The 22,480-nt window shown below is 36.5% G+C and overlaps 1 protein-coding gene across 1 annotated transcript in view; it reads left to right on the top strand.

The window, feature by feature from the left end:
* TAF1B (TATA-box binding protein associated factor, RNA polymerase I subunit B) overlaps positions 1–22,480 on the top strand; it is a 99,593-nt gene that overhangs the window by 29,971 nt on the left and 47,142 nt on the right. Inside the window, exon 8 of the mRNA XM_001381106.4 lies at positions 504–603. Within this exon, the coding sequence (XP_001381143.1) occupies positions 504–603 (100 nt within the window). The remainder of the gene's footprint in view (positions 1–503; positions 604–22,480) is intronic.

Here is a 22,480-nt window from a genome sequence, read left to right as displayed (position 1 = left end):
ATTGAGACAAATAAGTTAAGTGACTTCTGCATGGCCACTCATTTAGGTGAGGTCTGAGGCTGGATTTTAACTCAGATCTTCCCGGCTCCATATCCAGGATTTTATTCACTGTACAACCAGCAGTAAGTTCTTTGCAAACCTTGGATGAACAACTCATCTCTCAAGCCCTGTTTACCCCTGATTTATGCTTGTAACTTAAGTGCTTCAGTGGTATATGAATAATTTAAGGAAAACGAGTAGAATATTTAAGCTGGGAGTTTAAAATGTGCACTACTTAGAAAATATACATTTTGTCTTAAAAAAAAAGATATGAGATAGTTAACCAAAAACTATTTTATAGTTATTTTACAAACATGTGGATATAGGTTATCCTTTAAATTTTTTCACGTATAGATAAAGGTAGAATGCATCCAATTAGCCCTTTTCAGAATAGAAGGTTTTTTAATATTTTTAAATAAGCCTAGAGCTTTTATTTGTGTCTCATCCTGGTTTTTTAAATTCAGATTTGTAGAAGATGGTCATATTCCCTACATAAACACTTACCAGAATTTTCCAGAGGAGATGAAGGTATATGGAAGAGACATAAGAATATTTTCTATAGAGGTAAATATTTTGTCTTTATTTGATTACTAGCATAATATAAGCTAACAGTAAATCAATCTGTTGAATAACTTTATATTCCTTGCTTGACCCATTTTTCTTTTTGGTGTGATATTTTATGCCATTTGATATGTGATCTCATTATATGGTTTTTTCTCCAGGGATACAAACATAGCCAGCTTATCCCACCCTGCCTATTCTATTTGACTCTCATCCATAGCCTCCCATATAATTGCTAGAGTAGTTCTACACAGTGAGCTGGGAGACTTCTTCCTGTTCTCTTAACACTGTGTGGATACATTGGAGCAAGCAGGCTTGATCATCAATCAATCATGTATTTATCAACTGTCTACTATATGTTAAGGACTGTGCAAGGTACTGGGATACAAATACAAAACTGATATGGTTTCTTGCTTCAGGGAGCTTATTTTTTCATTGGGGGAATACTTTTGTAAATAAGCAAATATGTCATATATACAAAAATATATACATAATGTTGGAGGTGAGAATATATCATCAAAGACCTTTTATGGGAGGTGAGACTTGAACTTGAAGCAGAAGTTCCAGTAGACAGAGGTGAACAGATAGAAAGCATGCAAGCTTATAGGGAAGAGCCTGTGCAAAGGCTTAGAGATGAGGGATGGAAAATTTAATCTTAAGTATCTGCAATTTGTTCAGTTTGGCTGAGTGCGTGATGGGGAGTAATGTGTCATCTACCTGGAAAGGAAAGATGTAGCTAGAGTGTGGCAGAACAGATATTCATACTTTATCCTAAATATAATGTCGAAACACTAAAATTTCTCTAGCAAGGAGTGATTTGGTCAGACTTGGATTATGTGAATATCATTTTGATAACTCTTTGGGGGATGAATTGAAGAGAGAAGAGGCTGGTGGCAGAAGGTTTAATTAGCAGGCTTCTGTAGTATTTCAAGGTTGTTGTGAGTTAAGAGAAGTGAGATATGGAAGAGAGAACTGACAATACTTGGCAAACTAATTGCCAGTGAGGACAGGAGTGTGAGTGAAAATTTGGGGAAAATTCCTAAGTTCTGATTCTGTGTGACCAAAAGAAAGGTAGTACCTTTAATGTAATTAGGGGATGTAAGGGGTAAATTTAGGGGTTTTTTACTAATATACTATGGTCACCAGGGATTTAATTCAATCCCAATAAAAATACTCAAGTCAGTTTGGGAATTTTATGGTGGTTTAATTAATATAGAGGGAAGGAATTAAGAAGAAGAAGAGAGAGAAAGGGGTATAAGAATTTTCCAGCCTAGCTTAAGCTAAGGGAAGTTCAGAGACTTCAGCCACGAGGTCTCCTCCATGATGAAAACTAGCTCTGCTTCCAGCCACAAGGTCTGTTCTGAGATGAGGGGCTTCCTAAGAGGATAGTGCTTTTGAAGGTAAAGGCAAAAGGAATCAGTCTAAACTCACTCACCTAGCACACTCACACCAAGCCTGGACAAGAGCTGCAAGCATGTCAAAATGCCAAGACGCCCAGCATGCTGCCACCAGCCACGTCTCCGCCCAAGAGAGATTGGCAAGAGAAAGTGACACAAATATATAGATTTTTTTTTTTAACATCACTTCCTGCATCTCACATGTACCAATGGTAGCTTAAGCTTTAATTCGGACAGCCCAGGGGGTATATCAGTTGTTTCTGATTTGTCATTTGCTAGCACATGTCTGTCATAGGCCATCCTTCTCAACACTTAATCCTTAAGGAGGGGTGTATACATTCCTGATTACTAGACTAAGCAGGGTGGAGTAAATCTAAAATTCATAGGGCGTTAGGAAATACTGCGATTTTACGGAAAAAGTACTCAATTCATTTTCGGACATATCAAGTTTGAGATGCCGGTTGGATATAACCAACAGACAGTTGAGAGATACTAGCCAGCTTAGGACAGAACTAAAGTCTAGATAACTAGGTTTATGTAACACCTGCATAGAGGTGATAGTTGAGTTAATAGGATCTGATGAAATCCCTGAGGGAGAAAAAGAAGAGGAGAGAGCCCAGGGCAGAAGAAAGAGAAGAGAGGCCAAGGGGTAACCAGACATATTTCTTAGGACTATTTTTCTGTCTTCCAACTCAGTCACAAATATATCTTCAAAATCCTTTACTGGGTCCCTTTTGCTTTAACTTACCAGACACTGACTGGTCAAACTATCTATTCATCTTTGCTCCTGCTTCCTGATTCACACTGTTTTCTCTGCCTCTCTCTGCCTTTTCTCCTCCACTTATTTTAATCCTACCCAACCTTTAAATTTCAGCCCATATACTTTTATCCTATTGGGTTTCTTTGAATCTTCCAGAATTATGGTTATTTCTTCCTCTGACTTATATATGACTTTATTTGTCTCCCTGTTATTGGTGTGTCAGTAACTTCTATCAGAGCAAAAGTTGTGTTTTCTCTAAACTGTGTATCATCCCTACCAGAGTTCTCACTACATAGAATAAGCTTAATATTTCTTGAATTGAAATAATAATAGTTTTAATTACTTCATGAGAGAATAATTTTTCCCATGTTATTCTGGCATTGAATTTTATATTAGCTTTTATTGAAAAAAGTTAAAGAATTCCTATATACAAACTTATTTATAGAACAAATTATTTGAAAATATTTATTTTTTTGAAGATTTTATTTAGTCAATTTAAAACATTTTTCCTTGGTTACAAGAATTATATTCTTTCCTTCCCCCAACCCTATCCCTTCCCATAGCTGATGCACAATTCCACTGGGTTTTACATGTGTCCTTGATCAAAACTTATTTCCATGTTGTTCATGTTTGCACTAGGGTGATCATTTAGAGTCTACATCCCCAATCATATCCCCATCGAACCATGTGATCAAGCAGTTGTTTTTCTTCTGCGTTTCTACTCCCACAGTGTTTCCTCTGAATGTGGATAGTATTCTTTCTCATAAATCCCTCCAAACTGTTCTGGATTACTGCATTGCCAATAATAGAGAAGTTCATTACATTCAATTGTACCACAGTGTATCAGTCTCTGTATATAATGTTCTCCTGTATCTGCTCCTTTCACTCTGCATCAATTCCTGGAGTTCATTCCAGTTCACATGGAATTCCACCAGTTCATCATTCCTTTTAGCACAATAGTATTCCATCACCAACATATGCTACAATTTGTTCAGCCATTCCCAAATTGGAGGGCATCCCCTCATATCCCAATTTTTTGCCACCACAAAGAACGTAACTATGAATATTCTTGTACAAGTCTTTTTCCTTACTATCTCTTTGGGGTACAAACCAAGCAGTGCTATGGCTGGATCAAAGGGAAGACAGTCTTTTAGCTAAAAGGGTTTGTACAAACAAAACCAATGCAACCAAAATTAGAAGGGAGGGAACAAATTGGGGAAGAAAATCTTCATAACAAAAACCTCTGACAAGGGTCTAGTTACTCAGATTTATAAGGAGCTAAATGAATTGTACAAAAAAATCAAGTCATTCTCTAATTGATAAATAGACAAGGGACATGAACAGGCAATTTTCAGATAAAGAAATCAAAACTATCAATAAGCAAATAAAAAGGTGTTCTAAATCTTTTATAATCAGAGAGATGCTAATCAAAACAACTCTGAGGTATCACTTCACACCTAGCAGTTTGCTTAACATGATAGCAAAGGAAAATAATGAATGTTGGAGGCAATGTGGCAAGTTGGGACATTCTTCTTCTGTTAATCTAGGCAATTTATATTGTTGTAAATATTCATCCATATCCCCTAGATTGCCATATAATTGGGCATAATAGTTTTTAATGATTGCCTTAATTTCCTCTTCATTCGAGGTGAGGTCTCCCTTTTTCATCTTGGATACTGTCAATTTGGTCTTCTTCTTTCCTTTTTTTAATTAGACTGACCAGTACTTTGTCTATTTCATTTGTTTTTTTTCAAAGTATCAGCTTCTAGTCTTATTTATTAAATCAATAGTTTTTTGACTTTCAATTTTATTAATTTCTCCTTTGATTTTTAGGATCTCTAATTTAGTTTTCATCTGAGGATCTTTAATTTGTTCATTTTCTAGTTTTTTAATTTGCATGCCCAATTCATTGACCTCTGCCTTCCCTAATTTGTTAATATATGAACTCAAGGATATAAATTTTCCTCTGAGTACTGCTTTGGCTGTATCCCATAGGTTTTGAAAGCATGTCTCATCATTGTCATTCTCTTCAATGAAATTATTGTTTCTATGATTTGTTCTTTAACAAACCAGTTTTGGAGAATCATATTGTTTAATTTCCAATTAATTTTTGATTTACCTCTCCATGTACCCTTACTAATTATTATTTTCATTGCATTGTGATCTGAGAAGTTGCATTTATTATTTCTGCTGTTTTGCACTTGTTTGCAATGTTTTTATGCCCTAATACATGGTCAATCTTTGTGAATGTACCGTGTGCTGCTGAAAAGGTGTATTCTTTTTTGTCCCTATTTAGTTTTCTCCATATATCTACTAACTCTAATTTTTCTCTTGCCTCTTTCTTATTTATTTTTTGGTTTGATTTATTTAGTTTTGATAGAGGAAAGTTCAGGTTTCCCACTAGTTTTGTTTTTCTATCTATTTCATCATTGAGCTCTATTAATTTCTCCTTTAGAAATTTGGATACTATGCCATTTGGTGCATACATGTTGAGTACTGATATTTCCTAATTGTCTATATTGCCTTTGATTAGGTTGTAATTATCATCCCTATATCTTTTGACTAGATCTATTTTTACTTTGGCTTTGTCAGATATCATGATTGAGACTCCTGCCTTCTTTTTCTCAGTTGATGCCCAATAGATTTGGCTCCATCCACTTACTTTTACCCTATGTGTGTCTACCTTCCTCATATTTGTTTCTTGTAGACAACATATGGTAGGGTTTTGTTTTCTAATCCACTCTGCTATTTGCTTGCATTTTATGGGCAAGTTCATTCCATTCACATTCAGAGTTATGATTACCAGCTGTGTATTTCCCAGGATTTTGATTTCCACTCCTAGTTCTGCCCTTTCTTCTTTCACTCTTTCCTTCTATACCAGTGTTTTATTTTTAATCAGTCCCCATAATTCCCACCCTTATTTTACTTCCCTTTCTACCCCCTTCCCTTCTTATTCCCCTCTTATTTTCTTTATAGTCTTTTTAAACTAACCCCCCTCACCCTCACTTGTATTGCTTCCCTCTCCACCAGTCCATTTGTTACCCTTCTATTTCCCTATAGGGCGCAAATCAATTCTCTGCCGCAAATCAATTCTCTGCCGCAAATCAATTCTCTGACGCAATGGATTTGATTGTTCTTCCCTCTTTGAGTCAATTTCAATATATGTAAGAATTGAGTATTTCTTATCTCCAACGTCTTTACCCTTCCAGTGTATTGATGTTCTCCCCCCTCTCCCTCCATGTGCTTCTTTGTGACATAAATTTACTTCATTTTGTTTCTTTTCCCTTTTCTCTTAGTATTAACCTCTTTTTTAACCTTTAATTATATATATTTATATATATGTCTTGGCACTTCATCCTAATACAGTTTGTCACTGTTCTCTCTAAATATAATTCTTCTAGCTACCCAGGTGATGATAACAATTTTTAAGGGTTGCCAATATCCTCTTTTCTTGTAGTGATACTAATCATTTTAATTTATTGGATCCCTTAAAAAAAGTTTTTTTTTTCTTTTTCCCTTTTCTTAATTACCTTTTGGTGATTCTCTTGAGTTCTGTATTTGGGCATCAACTTTTCTGTTAAAGTCTGATCTTTTCTTTATTAATGCTTGGAAGTCTTCTATTAAATGAGCATAATTTCCCCTGCAAGAATATAGTCAGTTTTGCTGGGTAGTTGATTCTTGGTTGTAGACCTAGTTCCCTTGCTTTCAGGAATATCATATTCCATGTCTTTCAGTATAGATGCAGCTAGATCCTATGTTGTCCTAACTGTGGTTCCATGGTATCTGTGTGTGACTTTGTAATAATTAAAGGGATTGTAGAGGATATAAGAAGTACAGGGGATAAGGAAGGTTTTGTAACAGGGAATTGGAGGAGTTGGAGGGATAGAGGGAATATGGATGCTGGTGAGGTAAAAGGAGAGAAATACCCACTGCTGAGAGGCTAGCTTTGAAAAATGGGGTTCCCATGAAATGAGCCAGCTATGATAGCCTGAGGGGATGTCTTCTCTATTGATTGATATTGAAGATACCCCAGAGTAGGTAAGCACATACCCCCCTGAGGGACAAGCCTCGCCTCAGACCAAGGTCGCCCGCAGGGGTCCAATAAGGACAGCTTATAGTTGAATGGCTGTCCTTAGGTTTGGTTCCCTCTATGTCACCCTGAAATGACAGTCCTCTTATCTGAGTGCAGGTTATTTAACTCAAGATGAATTTAATAACAAATTTGAATTGGTGTAAAAATTAAAATTAATGTGCAATAATAAAAATAATATAATTTATGGGATTCATTAAATATCATTAGAAATAACGGAATAAAGAGGATTCAAAATAAAAACCACGTGCCCGTGGCTGGTTAGCCATTTTCAAAATCCTCACCTTACCACCATCACTGCTGGCTGTAAGCCAAAGAGGAGGAGCAGGTCTGCCCCCTGGATATTTATTCCCTGTCTACAGGAAGTACGTACTGACAGGAAGTCAGTGGGTTCTTGGAAAAGGTAGTTCCCCTTTAGGGTAACAGATTTTCAGTTATACATTGGGAAGATATCAGGGAAGAGGGAATTGGGATTTCCCTAACTTGGGTTTGAGTCTCTCTCAGCTTTTGAGCTGAGAGGCCAGGCCTTGCAGGCTGGTGGAGGGTTTCTTTTATTCCTTTCTATGATAATCTGTGCTAGTTTTCTTAAGTTCAAAGTCTTTAGCAATAGATAGCAAGAGGAAGAAAAGATTCTGACCTTCAGAGCTTGTAGGACCTGTCTCTTCGGGGTGATACCCCTAAAGAAAGACCTTACAATTCAAACTGCTCTCCTTAAATCCTTTTGTTTGTTGGGAGAATCCAGGAATAGAGGTACTTCTATCCAGAGATGGAGAGAGTGCTCCTTCAAGTCCGAGGGCCAGGAAAGAGGGAGTCCTTCGAGAGCAACTTTTCACTTTACAAGTCTCCCTCCCCCCACCAATTGTCATTGCTGTCCATCAATTTCACTCTAACCTTCCAACTATTTGCTCCAACTCAGTGGCAGAAAGTCCAGAGCTTGATTCAGTTTTCCTTTCCACAACTTCTTCTTAGCAGTTTGTAATATTTTTACCTTGGTCTGATAGTTCTTGAATTTGGCTATAACATTCCTGGGTGTTGTCAGTTGGAGTTAAGTACATGAGGTGATCTGTGGATTCTTTCAATCTTCACTTTTCCCTCTTGCTCTAGAATGTCGGGGCAGTTTTCTTGGATAATTTCCTGTAGAATGATGTCCAGGCTTGTTCTTTTGTCATGATCTTCTGGTAGACCATGATCTTCTTAAGTTGTCTCTCCTGGATCTGTTTTCCAGATCTTCTATTTTGTGGATGAGGTGTTTCATATTTTCCTCAATTTTTTCATTCTTTGGGTTTTGTTTTATTGTTTACTGCTGCCTTGTGAAGTCGTTTGCCTCTGGTTGTCGGATTCTAGTTTTTAAAGACTGAATTTCATCACTGACTTTTTGGTCATCGTTCTCCTTCTGGTCTGATTTTCTTTGGAGGTCCTCTTTTATCTTCTTTGACTCATCTTTCATCTCCTTTGCCTCATCTTTCATCTCCTTTGCCTCATTTTCATGCTGATTAATTTTGGCTTTCAAGACACTATTTTCTGTCTCCAGCTGATTTATTTTGCATTTTAAGTTCTTTTCCCATTTGTCTTCAGCCTGTCTCAATTTTTTTTTTAATTGTATTTTTGAGTTCTTCCAAAGCTTGTGTCCAAATCACTGGATTTCTGTGTTTTTGCTTGGTGTTCCTTGATCCTCCTCTGTTCCATTTGCTCTTTGTTCATTGCCTGAATAGAAGCTGTCTATTTTAAATTCTTTTTTCTTTTTCTGTTGTTTACTCATATTTTCCCCTTCTTTCCCCCCTATAGTCTGTAGTCTTGATTGTCTCACTTGTGCTGGATCTGTGGGTTTGGGCTATTCTGTCCTGAAGGGGCTTCTTCTCTGTTCTACTGATTGATCAGGTTAGTCAGATCTTCCCCAGCTGACAGCAAAAGCTGAAAAGGAGATGGGCTTCCCTTCCTGTTGTCAAGGTTGTTGCCTGTAGTTTTTTGCAGCTTTTGCCCTTGGAGTTTAATCAGCAAGGCTCTCAGATCAGTCTGTGGGGGAGGGGTGTTGGAGCTTGAGCCCCCTTGCCCTTTGAAGGCTTCTTATCTGCCCTGTTGATGAGATTGAGCCAGGGTGGAGTTGATCTGCAAGGCTGGATGTGCCCTGATTCCAAAACCTTGAGTGGGGGAGGGCCAGATGGACCATCTTGGCTGAGACTAGGCTGCCTTCTCTGTGCTTCTTCTCCAGCTTCCTCTATGCCACCTGTGTTCAATGCTCTGAACCTGGCACAGCTGTGCCAGCAAGGTACTCCCTCCAGACAAGTGCCCTTGCCCACCCAGAGATTCCAGCCACACTTGGAGGTTCAGCACTATAGGTGGGGGAGGGGTCTTCTTCCCCTTAATCCCGTGTGTTCTAGAATTCAGGCTTTTTTTTTTCATTGTTAAAACCCTTGCCTTCCATCTTGGAATCAATACTCTATATTGGTTCCAAGGCAGAAGAGCAGCAAGGGCTAGGCAATGGGGGTCAAGTGACTTGCCCAGGGTCACACAGCTGGGAAGTGTCTGAGGCCAGGTTTGAACCTAGGACCTCCAATCTCTAGGCCTGGCTCTCAATTCACTGAGCTATCCAGTTGCCCCTTACAATTCAGGCTTTTTTGAGCCATACCTTTTAAGTTGGTTCCAGCAGGAGGGTTCCCTAGCTCTGTCCTGTTGTTAGATTTGGTTTTCAGTCCCCTCAAAGCATTCTGTTTTTGATCAGTGAGGAAGGGTTTAAGGAGGTCTGAACTATTGCTGTCTCTAAGCTGCCATCTTGACTCTGCCTCTATTTGTAAATATATTTAGTATAATTCATTTTTTAAAACTGAAGAACACACTACTCTCAAAACAACTATATCATCATAATATATGGTGGTGATTCTTTTGGGAGATAGGACAAGGAAATGAATCTTTGAAGTATATTTTCAACATTACAATTGATACATATACCAAAACCAAAATCCTAAGGCATTGGGATCTGCTCTGATTACAGGGGCCATAAAGCTAATGAGTATTGTGGCACATAACCAATGGACAGCCTAGTGAGGAAGGAAGAGTTATATCCACTACCCAGACTTGGTTGTACAGAAAGAGACAGAAGGGTGAATGTCTTCATCCCTTAGACAAAATAACACTGTAGCTGGTTATTTATTGCCTATTACTTTCTATGTATCTTTTATTTCCAACATTTTCTCTTCCTCTATTTCTTTCTCCTATAATAAGGGACTATATTGATTGGTAATTGATAACTAACAAATCAGGCTGTTATCTACTTTCTTCCTCCCTTTCTCCCTCTTCCTCCCTTCTTTCAGCCTCCTTTCTTCTCCCCTCCCCCTTCTTTTTCCCTCTTTGTCTTTTAAATCAACTCAAGGTGAGTCTTATGATGTCTCAAATGAAATACTCTTTCTCCTCTTTATCTTATGTAAGGGGTTTATTGGGGAAGACAAGGAAGGATGAGAAATGGAGGTAAGAGGGTTGGGGATTTCCCTAATACTACAGTGAGTCTCAGGTTGGTGGATGATGGAATATTTTCAATTTGGAGAAATGGGCTGATAGGTCTGGAAGCTCAGTCACTATCACAACAGAGCATATTAGAGAGAGAGCGCTGGACTTTGTCCTTCTTTCTTCAGTCTTCAAAGCTCAGAGACAACCTCTCCTTTCTGTCTTCAAGGCTAAAGACCTAACCCATCAGTTGGTCTGTTCCTTTCTTCAACTGCTTCTCCCGGGAACATTCCAAATATTACACTCTCGTTTGAATGACAGGTCATCAGTCTCAGCTACTCCTCTCTTGTTGCATGCTTTCCCACTTTCTCTCTTCCACACTCCATTTATAATCTTGCAGACTAAGAGGATTGAGTTTTAAAAAAGAGAGTCATAGAATCATAGAATTGGACATCTGTCCCATCCAAAACCCACTTGAATTATGTATCACTCTGAAATAACACCGACAATTTCCATTTCTCTTTGGTACACCCCAGTGATGCCTCTTTATTAGCTTGGAGATTCTTTACTGGAGAGCCTTACATAGTTCATATTTAGCTTGACTGTTTTCATCAATTTAGCTTGGACATTTTTATCAATTTCCTGAATAAAAAAAGGGAAGAGAATAAGCATATCTATAGTGCTTATTACAAGTATTGTCTCATTTGATCCTCACCGCAGCCCTGCAAGTTGGTTGCAATTATCGTCCTTGTTTTACAATTGAGGAAACTGAAGCAATGAAAAGTTAAGTGACTTGCTCAGGCTCAGATAGCCAATAAGTATTTGAAGCAGGATTTAAACACATTTGACTTCTTAATAGTGGTTTCTCCACTGATATGTATGCATATATCACATATACATATGTGCACATTCTAAGTATATGTATATATTTATAAAATAAAGGCATAGATGACAATGCTTATCAAATATGTAGATGACACAAAACTGAGAAGGATAACTAATATGTTAGATGGGAGAGTCAGAATCCCAAAAGGTCTCAGCAAGTTAGAATGTTGGGCTAAATCTAATGAGATAAATTCCTCTGTAGTACAATTTGGAGGATGTATAGACAAATAAAATAGTATTTCATCTAGAGTTTCAGTGGACTGCAAGTTCAATATGAGTTGTAGTATGGAAGCAAAAAACAGTAATGCAATTTTATATTGAGAGAGAATAGTATTGAGAATGAGGAAGCTGATAGTTTTTCTGTGCATTCAGAATACATTCATAGTGCTGTGTTCAGTTTCATGGATACTAAATTACAGGAAAAAATATTTCATAACTAGAACATGTACAAAGAAGGACAACCCAGGATAGTGAGTCCTGAAGACTGTCATATGAGGATTTTTTGGAGTAATTTGGGATGTCTAGCTTTAAGGAAAGATAACTTAGACCTTACTGTAACTGATAATTTCAAGGGACAGGGATGTCTTGACAAAGGGGGTTTAGACTTTATTTTCCTTGGTCCTAAAGAGCAGAATTAGAGAGTGGAAGTGGCAGAAATGCAAGTTTCCTCCTGACCAAAAGGAAGACTTCTTAACACAGCTATCCAAAATCAGAATTGCATGCCTCAATAGATAGTGAATTCCACTTCCATTTTCCACCTCCAAATTCTTTAACCAAAGACTAGTTGACTATTTGGTGGTGATGTTTAGAAGTGATTCTTGATCAGGTACAGATTTGACTTAGATGAGTTCTTAGTTCCTTTTCTAATTCCGATTTTGTCATTTCTACCTGTTAGTCCTATTTTGACTTTCTGAGGCCAAGCAACATAAGTGTAAATATTTTAGTTCCAATTTTTTTTTTCCTCTGGGTAATTATAGATGGGAGAATGTGCCTGGACTAATGCTGTTCTTTTAAAAATCCTCTGCTAATTATCATGATGTGCCTGATCCTTTTAATACATAAACTGTACAATAATGTGTTATTTTTTGTTTAACTGGTTATCATATCTGATAATTTAGCATTTTATTGGACCTTTATTAGAAATATTTAAAAAAATAAATCTCTAACCTCATTTATCATGCTCCTCCAGTGCTTCTTCGTAACTTTGAGTTGTTAAAGGTTTTGGCAGTGGAATTTGAGTTCTGAGAAGATCTATCACACTGGAAACTGGTCTTCCTGTAGTGATGAAAGGCACTAATACATAGTTGATAGAGCTCTGGATTTGAAGTCAAGTCATTTGGCAAATAAAACACTGAGGCTTAAAAGAAGTTAAGTGTGATTTGCTTTGGTCACGAGCTGGTAAATGTAATATACTCGAGTCATGCCTAGATTTCTTGACTCCAAATCCAGAGGGAATTTTATTGGCCATAATAATTCACAGAAGCTATCTAATAAATTATAGAGGGGTTGTGATCTGCATGATGGAGAGGGGACTCACACTGATGAAATCATGAGTCCTTGAAGTATCTCTATTACATGTTGTTAGTCTTTTAAGTTTAGTAGCCAAATACTTGCTCACAACTAGTCACTGTGTGTCCAGCATTTAATAATACAAAAAGCAGAATGGCTTTGGTTTGGTAATACTAGGTGTGTATCTCATCTTCCTAATTATAGTACATTTTCTGGGAGGGGCTGATGGAAATGAATCACTGTAGTTTTTGATCATTAGTTAGTGACTTTGTCTTGACTAATGAGAGAAGTGAAGTTCTTTTTAAAATCTCCATTGTTCCATGTCTTTTATCAAACCTTTGATAGAATTTAAGCCAAGTTTTTAAATACATTTGCCACATAAGTGATGTTGACATTGTTTAAGAGTTTCACGTTTATTTATTTGTTCTTTCCCAAGAGGAAATAGTCTTTAATTATACTCTTTTTTTTTAAAACCCTTACATTCTGTCTTGGAATCAATACTGTGTATTGGTTCCAAGGCAGAAGAGCAGTAAGGGCTAGGCAATGGGTGTTAAGTGACTTGCCCAGGGTCACACAGCTGGGAAGTGTCTGAGGTCAGATTTGAACCTAGGACCTCCCATTTCTAGGACTGGCTCTCAATCCACTGAGGTACCCAGCTGCCCCCTTTAATTATACTCTTACTTGCTAAATGTATTCCACAGGTACAGATACTGTCTTATACTTAGAACCAGGCTATTAGGAAGTTAGTTGTTTTAGAGATTGTGTAATGTAATCTCTTAATTTTGCTGATAAAGCAACTGAAACCTAGGGAGAAGTGGCATGCCAAAAGTCACAAGCCCCTATGTTCCCTGGAATATAGTGAAGGCTAGGATAATGTAAACTTAAATTGGAAAGCCCTCCATAAATGCATCCTCATAGGTAGGAGGATTTGGTTTACATAAAATAAGTGAAGAATGGTCTCCATTATATCATTTTGGAGGTATACTATTGCTTCTCATGCTAAGTCAATGATCAGTAATTTCCTACTATATTAGGAAACTTAGTTTACCTTATTACATAATAAAGCTTCCCAAGGCGAGAGAAGCTTTAAGGTAGGAAGATAGAGGAAGAATAGAAGTTTTGGATACCGCAAGGGGAGTGGCGGAGCCAAATTAGAGATATGAAGTGGCAGGAATGAGTCAGAAATGCAGGCCTTATTAATTAAATATCAATGAGCCACAGCAAAACTGCGATCAGTGGACTACTCAGAAGGCTTGTACCCGTCCAGTGATCCAAATTTAATACCACACAGGTCGGAGAGATGATAGAGAAAAGAAAGTGCCTGGCCGAAGGCCAGGTCCCAGGTGAGAGATATAGTGAAGGAACGGAATTAAAGATGGAGCTTGGCCAGAGGCCAAGCTCCAGCAAGGACAGACATCAGTGGGAGCTGAGATCCAAGAGGAAGAAAGGGAAGAGAGAGGGCAGAGATTGCTGTGGCTGCTTTTAATGTCTTTGATATGCAAATATACGTGATACATAGGGATGATTATCATTGGTTAATGACAAGGTATAGGTGTGGTTTCTCTTAACCAGGTGAGCACAAAGAAACCTGTTTTCCCGCCTAACCTGGGGGAAGCTGGGGTCAAGGGTCAGAGGCTTTCCTAGCCATGTGCAAGACTGAGCATGCTCAAGACTGAGCATGCTCTCTTCTAAGATAATCTGTACATACTGTTTCCCTTGCCCATAGCTAGGGGTGGACTGCTACACATAACATATATAGCAACAGTTATCCAGAAACTTTTATCAAGTGCCCATTGTATACAGAGCATTGTGCTGGGAACTGGAAGTGACACAAAGTTCATCTAAGATGGCATTTTTCCTCAAGACGCTTATTTAGTAAGGAAGAAGGGAAATAAGCATTTATTAAGTGTCTACTATGTGGAAAGTGCTCTAGCAATATCTCATTTGATTCTCACAACAACCGTGGGAGGTAGATGCTATTGTTATCCTCATTTTACAGTTGAGGAAACCGAGGCAAACAAAGGTTAAGTGATTTGCCTAGGGTTACACAGCTAGGAAATGTCTGAGGTGGGTTTTAAACTCAGATCTATCTTCCTGACCCTAGGGCCTGGGCTCTATCCCTTGTCACTTACTTATTGCCTACACTGGTCAGAGTAAAAGAAACCAGCATAACTATAATGAACTCTAATGAAAAAGTGTTAAGAAAGTTAAAATCAAAGTGCTATGTAATATCTAAGGAGCAAAGTAAAGCCATTATTGATCAAGATGATCAGGAAAGTTTCATGGAGGAGTCATCATTTGTATTGGCCTTTAAAATATAATAAATTAAAAAGGATGACCCTGAGTTAGGTGGTGAAGCCTTTTGAAAAAGTTGGGAGAATGATCTTAAAGACATTTGATGGCAGCAACATAACCAGCCTTAAAGTATATAGTACAAAAGTAACTATTCTCAGTGATTAATCATTGTTTATCCCTACACACAGTGGTAGAACCAATATTACAGAATTTTTAAGTGATGGTGGATGTGTCAAGTAATGAAGAATATTGAGAAATTCATATGACTATTCATGACATTTTCTTTGTTTAAATACTATATAAGCTTAAGCCTAAGCCTTTAGTTATGCTATGTACTGCCCTCCAATGGACAGTGTTGAAAGGAAGTGTATTTGTTTTAAATGCATTTGCTTGTAATTGTAGCCTCACTAAAGATGACTCAAGGTTTTAGCTTAAATACAGTGCTTTTGATGTTGTGTCTTTTAAATTTTGACTGTTCTACACCCTTACATTTTTATGTTTTGTTAATTTTAAGTACTGTTCCAGAGACTTGGGTTTTATAAATTAACAAATGAGTTATTTTATTTTATTTTTGTCATATTACCATAGAAAATATTTCAATAATCATTACATTTGGAAATTAAGGGTGTAACACGAGAGCTTCTTAAGTTTTGAAGTGTTGGCAAAATATTACTATTAGCTTTAAATTTTGAATTAAAATACTTTTATTTCTAATTAATTATTGATGTTTTAAAATTGCAACCTAATTTTTAAAAAATCATTAATACTGATGAATATGCTCCTAGTTATGTTATTTTCAGTTAATCATATTTCACTTTTTATGGGCAGGGCCATGTTTGGGGAATTATATATATAGTAACAAACCTATTTTTAAAGTTAACTCTTTACCTTTATTCAGTTTTCTTATTTACATCAGATTTTCTAAATTAACCATGGGAGGGGTCAGGGAGGAGAAAAAGCAAATGAGGATTCCATTTAGAGATTAGGGTGAAAAAATTATATAGAAACAAATAATCTGGGATTATGTCTTGGGGAAAGAATAAAATGTTGCCATACAGGTCTGGTAGCCATTGCTGGCCTCATTCCCAGCTTACCATACCACAGATACAACATTGGATAAAGTGGGAAGTGTCCAAACTCTAGGAAAGGCAACTATTCTCCAAACCCATTGATGTGGGTTTAAGAAAACCTCTTTCCTTTCTACAAACTATGTCCAAAAGGATTTACAGAGTCAGGTGTTGAAAAGTGGAGTGTGATAGAACACCACTTTAAATTAAAGAAGAAGAAAAGGTATTCCAAATGACAGAATTTTCAGAAGAAATTGGTTCAGTGTAGAAGTTTCTAGACTGTGAGAAAGTGCATTGGGAAGGACTATATAAAGGTAGTTTGTTTTGTTTTTATTTCCTAGCATTTTTAAAATGTAATGTTCCTTTTTTATTTTATCTTTAATCATTTTTACAATACAAATTGCACAAACAGATATTAATTGTAGGTTATAAGTAAATCTGTCTGTAACCAACCTCTTTTGATTGAGCTGACTTTCTTACAGGAATCTCAAACTCTGTAGTCCAAAATATAGATCATTATTCCATTCTTTCCAACCCACCTATCATCTGAATGATTCTTTACTAAGTTCTATTATCAAAGATGCCATGGTCTTTTTTAAAAATTCACTCTTACTTTATTTTCAGTTCCAAATTCTTTCCAACCCCTCCCCTACCCATTTATCATCATCTTTCCATTTACCTAGGTTCAGAACTTTGGTGACAATCCTCACCTCCTTACTTTCATACTACATAACTAATTAGTTGCTGGATCTTCTTGTTTCTATTTCCATAGAATTTCCTGAATACATCCTTTTTTCCTTACTCACCAAGTCCTCATTCAGGCTCTCATCTCCTTTCGCCTGGACTATTGCAATATCACATTATTTGGTTTTCCTGCCTCAAATTTCTTTTTATTCCAGCCATCTTCCACATAGTCACCAAAGTAATTTTCCTGAAGTGTTGGTCTAACTACATTTCCACTCTTATCCCTAATAAACACCAGTGGCTCTTTGTTACTTTTAGGATCCAAATATAAATGACACTTTTTTTTTTTAACATTTGTAGACTTTTTCCTATCTTCCACTAACTCTTTACTGGTCTACTTGCTGCTCATCACTTAAAACTGTCTCTTTTCTCTATGTCTTTACACTGATTCTGTCATGCCTAGAATATTTTCCTTCCTCAGCTCTACTTCTTGGAATCCCTAGTTTTCAAAATTCAGCTCAAGTGACACCTTCTGCAGAAATCATTTCCTCATCACCTGTCATTCCTCTGCTTCCCCCCCCCCCCAATTCCTAGTGTCTTTCCTCCTAAAATTATCCCATGTTCTTTTTACATATATTCTGCATAAAAATATATGTACATGGTTGTCTTCTCCCAGGTAAGCTCCTTAAAGGCCAGGATTATTTAAATTTTGTCATTGTATTTACAACCTTTAGTGCAGTGCTTGGCACATAGTAAATTTGTATAATCAATTATATATTCACATAGGTAGATATATGTTTTGCATGTGTATTTATATGGTTCTCTATTTTTCATACTTTTCATTATTTTATTTAGGCTTTTCTCCATACTTCTGAAAATATTTTCTATCATTCTCCTTGGTCATATAGTATCTTTTTTTTTAAATTATTGATCTGTACTTGTTTAGTCACTCATTAATTTTAAGAGGTTTTTTCCCCTACTTTTCAATATTATTGTTACTACAGATATAAATATCTTTGTACAGGTAGCTTTTTCTTTTCTATACTGCTTTAATACTTCAGATGTAGTCTGACCAGGGAAGAGTATATCACTAGTACTGTATTCTCATTTTCTGTGATTCTATTATAAAGACAGTGGAAGAAGAATTCAGATGATTTAGGTCCAAAACTCAGCTTTCCTTCATACTACAAATATGTACCTTAGGCAAGTTACTAAATATTTTGGGACTTCAGTTTTCTTATTTACAATAGAGTGATGGGTTTAAACTATAAAGTCTTTTCTAGTTTTAAATCTTTAAATGTTAAATTGAGCTGTATAATCTGCTAAAAATCGTTAAAATTTCTAAGGTCTTTTTCATTCAAACTATTGTCTACGTTGTGTTGTTTTTTGTTTTTTTTTTCTAACCCAAATGGATGGCTTTAAATTAACTTTCATATTATTAGATTTGGCCTATCATTCCAGTTTGCTTAGACTTGTTTGGATTCTAAATCTGTTACTATCTTAGCTATTCTTCTCAACTTTATGTCATCTATAAAATTGATGTTTGTCATCTACGCTTTTATCCAAGTCATTAATGTGTTAAACAGTACAGGCCAAGGGCAAAGCCTTGTAATATTTCATTATAGATTTTTCTCTAAATTAATATTGATTCATTAATCTATTAATGGAGGAAGACCCCCTTTTTTTCTTTGTGGTTAGGAAGCTGGAGGAGAATAGCCAAAAAAGGTGACAAGAGATAAGGAAAAACACTTGGATGGATATATTATTTAGGTCTATTTAGAGCTCATTTGCATATAGGATATGAATAGGTCCATTTTGTATGCATCATTGTATACTCCTTGAAGAATGTAGTTTAACTTATGCTTTTTTATACCTACAGTATTTATTGCACTTCTGGACACCTTGTTGGTCAACCATATCTGACTCCTTGTGATCCCATAGACTATAGCATAGCTTCTGTCCTCCCCTATCTCCTGAAATCTGTCCAAACTCATATTCATTGCTTCTATGACACTAGCTTTCCACTTCATTCTTAACTGTCCCCTGTCTGTACTAGGTGCTAAATAAGTATTTTTTGCCTGATTTGCTGCAGGCTGAATGGAATTGGTTAAAGGGTTTTTAGAAGATTTGAATTGAACTTGGAAATATTTTAAGTTAAGGCTTGTGTAATAGATATCTTTTTAGTTACTTCTGATATTAATACAGCAATACATGCTTCGCTCTTTGTAAAATGAATTACAGTAAAATGTATGCTTTATTTTATTTTACTTTATTTTATTTTTTTAAAACCCATTCCTTCCGTCTTGGATTGGCTCCAAGGCAGAAAAGTGGTAAGGGCTAGGCAATGGGGGTTAAGTGACTTGCCCAGGGTCACACAGCTGGGAAGTGTCTGAGGCCAGATTTGAACCTAAGACCTCCCATCTCTAGGCCTGACTCTCTATCCACTGAGCCACCCAGCTGCCCCCGTGTATGCTTTATTTTAGTAAATTCTAAGAAAACTCATAGAAGCAATGAAATTTTAAAACATAAGAGATAGTGGCTTGTCTAGTATTAGATAATGAAATCCAAGTATTAGTTATCACTTATTATTCTCCAAGACATGGCAATAAATCTTTTATAGATCATCCCTCTTTCAAGAAGCAGTATGGCATGGTACTTGGAGTCAGGGGATCTGGCTTCAGTATTTCTTCAGTTACTAGGAATATGAAAATAGGAAAATCACTTAATTTCTCAAAGCATCAGTTTCTTCATCTATAAAATGAGGATAACATGTAACAACATATTCCATAGAGTTTTATGAGGATATCTCAAGATTATTCACTGACTTTCTTCTTTTTGGGGATTCCTTAAAAATATGAGCTATACTTGAACTCTTAAATGTTTATGTATTAAAACTAGTAGTGTCTTCCTTTGATAAGAAAATGTATATGTGAAATTATATTTGTAGTATTTCTTTTATGACTCATATGAATGCAGCTCTTAGTTCAACCAGATACTGAAACCTTTAGTGATTATTATCTGATTTATCAGATCTGTGGTTTTTCTGTAACCTTTTAAATCTCAGACCAATTTCTTTCCAGCAACAGTCTGTAGTTTTGCTATTTCCTTATTATTGCTTTGGGGGGAGGGAGTACAGTGATACTTTTACTCCAGACTAAGCAAAAGATCATAGACAGAATACTTCAAAGGCATCAAATGGAGCAGCCAGGTGGCCTAGTGAATAAAGCACCAGACCTGGGTTCATACTGTATTGAGATAAAATTTGCCTTTTAATAGTTTCCATCCTATTGCTCTTGGTTCTGTCCTCTGGGACCAAGCAAGACGAGGAAATCCAGTCCCTCTCACGTGTGTGGCAGTTCTTCAAATTTTTGAATATGTCACCATGTGCAGATCTCTTCTCCAACCTAAACAGTCTTGATTCTTTTGTGTAGTTCCTATAAGAGTTTCAGAATCTTTTACCATATTGGTGCCCTCCTCTTAACACATTCACAGAATTACAGATTTTTTAGAGTTGGAGGCAATCTTAGTAGCTGTTTAGTCTAATCTATATCTAAAAAAGAATCCCTGCTATGACATGACTGACAAGTAGTCATCTAGACTCTGCTTGATGACCTCAGGAGGTCATCAGCACCATTTCCAGAAGCAGTTCATTCCACTTTGAATAACTCCAATTGCCAGGAAGATTTTCTTGACATCAAGATGAAAGTTTCCCCTTTGCAACTTTGTAGCTAGTGCTCCTGAAACCCAGTACAAATCTAATCTCTCTCACATAGGACAACATTTAAGATATATGAAAAATAGCTTTCTTATCCCTCTTAAGTCTTGTCTTCTTTAGGCTAGATATCTTTAATTCCTTCAACTGGTCTTCATATGACATAGACTTAAGACCATTAACCATCCTGCTTGCCCTTTGAATGTCCTTTAACTTTCCAATGTCCTACCTAAACCATAGGACTCAGAACTGAGCATTATATTCAAGCTATAGTTTGATCAATGCCAAATACATTGTAAACTACCACTTGAGAAGGTTCGTGGAAGCTGTGCTTCTCACTATTGCCCAGATCTCATTATAAATTTTTTGTGTTGTTGGCCACATCATACTTCTGTAAGCTTTCAGTCCACTAAGGCCCCCAGAGATTTTTGTCACAGAAACTAGTCTAATAATTTCCCTCATCATACATTTGTGAAGTTGACATTTTAAAACACAAGTCTGTCTTTGGCATTTATCCCTATTATATTTAATCTTATTATATTCACCCTAATGCTCTAGCCTTTAAAAAAAACCTTTTTCTTATCATGACTCTCATCCAGTGTATTAGCTGACCCTCCCAGTTTTGTGACATCTTCATATTTGATCATCATGCCATCTATGTCTTCCAGCTTGGCCACTAATCTTCCTAATGTGATTCTGAGCGTTGAACATAATACTTCGTATGTAGTCTTTATCACCTCCCTTATTTTGGATATCATGCTTCTGTTGATACAGCCTAATGTTGCATTAGTTCTTTTTGCTGCCACATCATACTGCTGATTTATAATGAGCTTGTAGTCCTTGAAAACATCCAGCTGCTCTCATATGTAGCCAAGTAAGGGTTCTTAACCTTTTTTGTGTCATGGCACCCTTTGATAGTTTGGTGAAGAAGCCTATGGACCCCTTCTCTGAGTAATATTTGTTTCCTGTCTTCATAATTAAAGATATTATAAATTTCAGTTAGAGGTTAGTAAAAACAAAGATATGTGTATTTTTTTTTTCCATCCTAGTTCATGAAATCCCTGAAATTTATGTCCCCAGGTTAAGAATCCCTAGATAAATCCTAAAGGTAGGGAAGAGTACTCGTATACCTTATTTCATCTATTTTATCGATTATCATTTTAATATAATTTTTCAGAACTGGAAAGGACGTTTTTAACAATCTGGTCCAGTTTCAATGAATCATGGACTTTATTTTCAGTTTTCTCTATAACTCAACCTATAACAAGCTTTCCCCTATTCTTTTATCTTATATTTTCATTTATTTATAAAGGCCTATGGATTAGCAGGTGCATGCTGCATTAGATTTTTTTCTCACCTGAAACTTCATTTCAAAACAACAATAAGAATAAGTAAGGGTGAGGCACTGCCTTTTTTTAAAATAGCTAAACAGGAAGTTCACCTCTGTCAGGAGTGTTGTAATCATGGTTATCATAGGAGTCTGCTGTTGGGTAACAGAAACTCTAGCTTGTCCTTACCTGCCTGGAAGCATTGCTTCACAGAGGAAAATAAACCCACTGGAATATTTGTGAAATTCAATAAATTGTCTTCCCAAGCATTCAGTTTTAATGCTTGTTAGGATAACTTCTTATAGCTTTGTAGCTTCTAAAAACATGTTAAACTTCAGAATCCTTTGCATTGTAGTTAAACTAATCCACATCACTCAAATTAGTTTATATGCTATATTCTTATAGTCCCTTTTAGGCACATCTATCATTCAAATGTAATAATACTACGTAAACATTGTCTTTTTCCCCCTATTCAGGAAAAAGGTGAAGGTTTGGGATGTCTTCAAGTGACTTTTTAATTGACAGGCAGCCATTCTTTATTGTGTACTTTGCATTTGTTCACAAAAGTGCATTCACTGTTCCAATAGTGTATGTTGAAACTTTAAATGGAAAAGCTTTTCATTAACAAAGAGAGCATTTTCCTCCCTCTTTCCATGTCTTAGCTTTCTCCACTAAGTCTTGGCTTCTTCAGCAGCTGTACCTCCACCAGAAATGA

Source organism: Monodelphis domestica, chromosome 1 (genome assembly GCF_027887165.1).
Source record: "Monodelphis domestica isolate mMonDom1 chromosome 1, mMonDom1.pri, whole genome shotgun sequence".
Taxonomy (NCBI): Eukaryota; Metazoa; Chordata; class Mammalia; order Didelphimorphia; family Didelphidae; genus Monodelphis; species Monodelphis domestica.
Note: the sequence above shows the minus strand (reverse complement) of the source record. Positions and strands in the feature narration are given on the sequence as shown.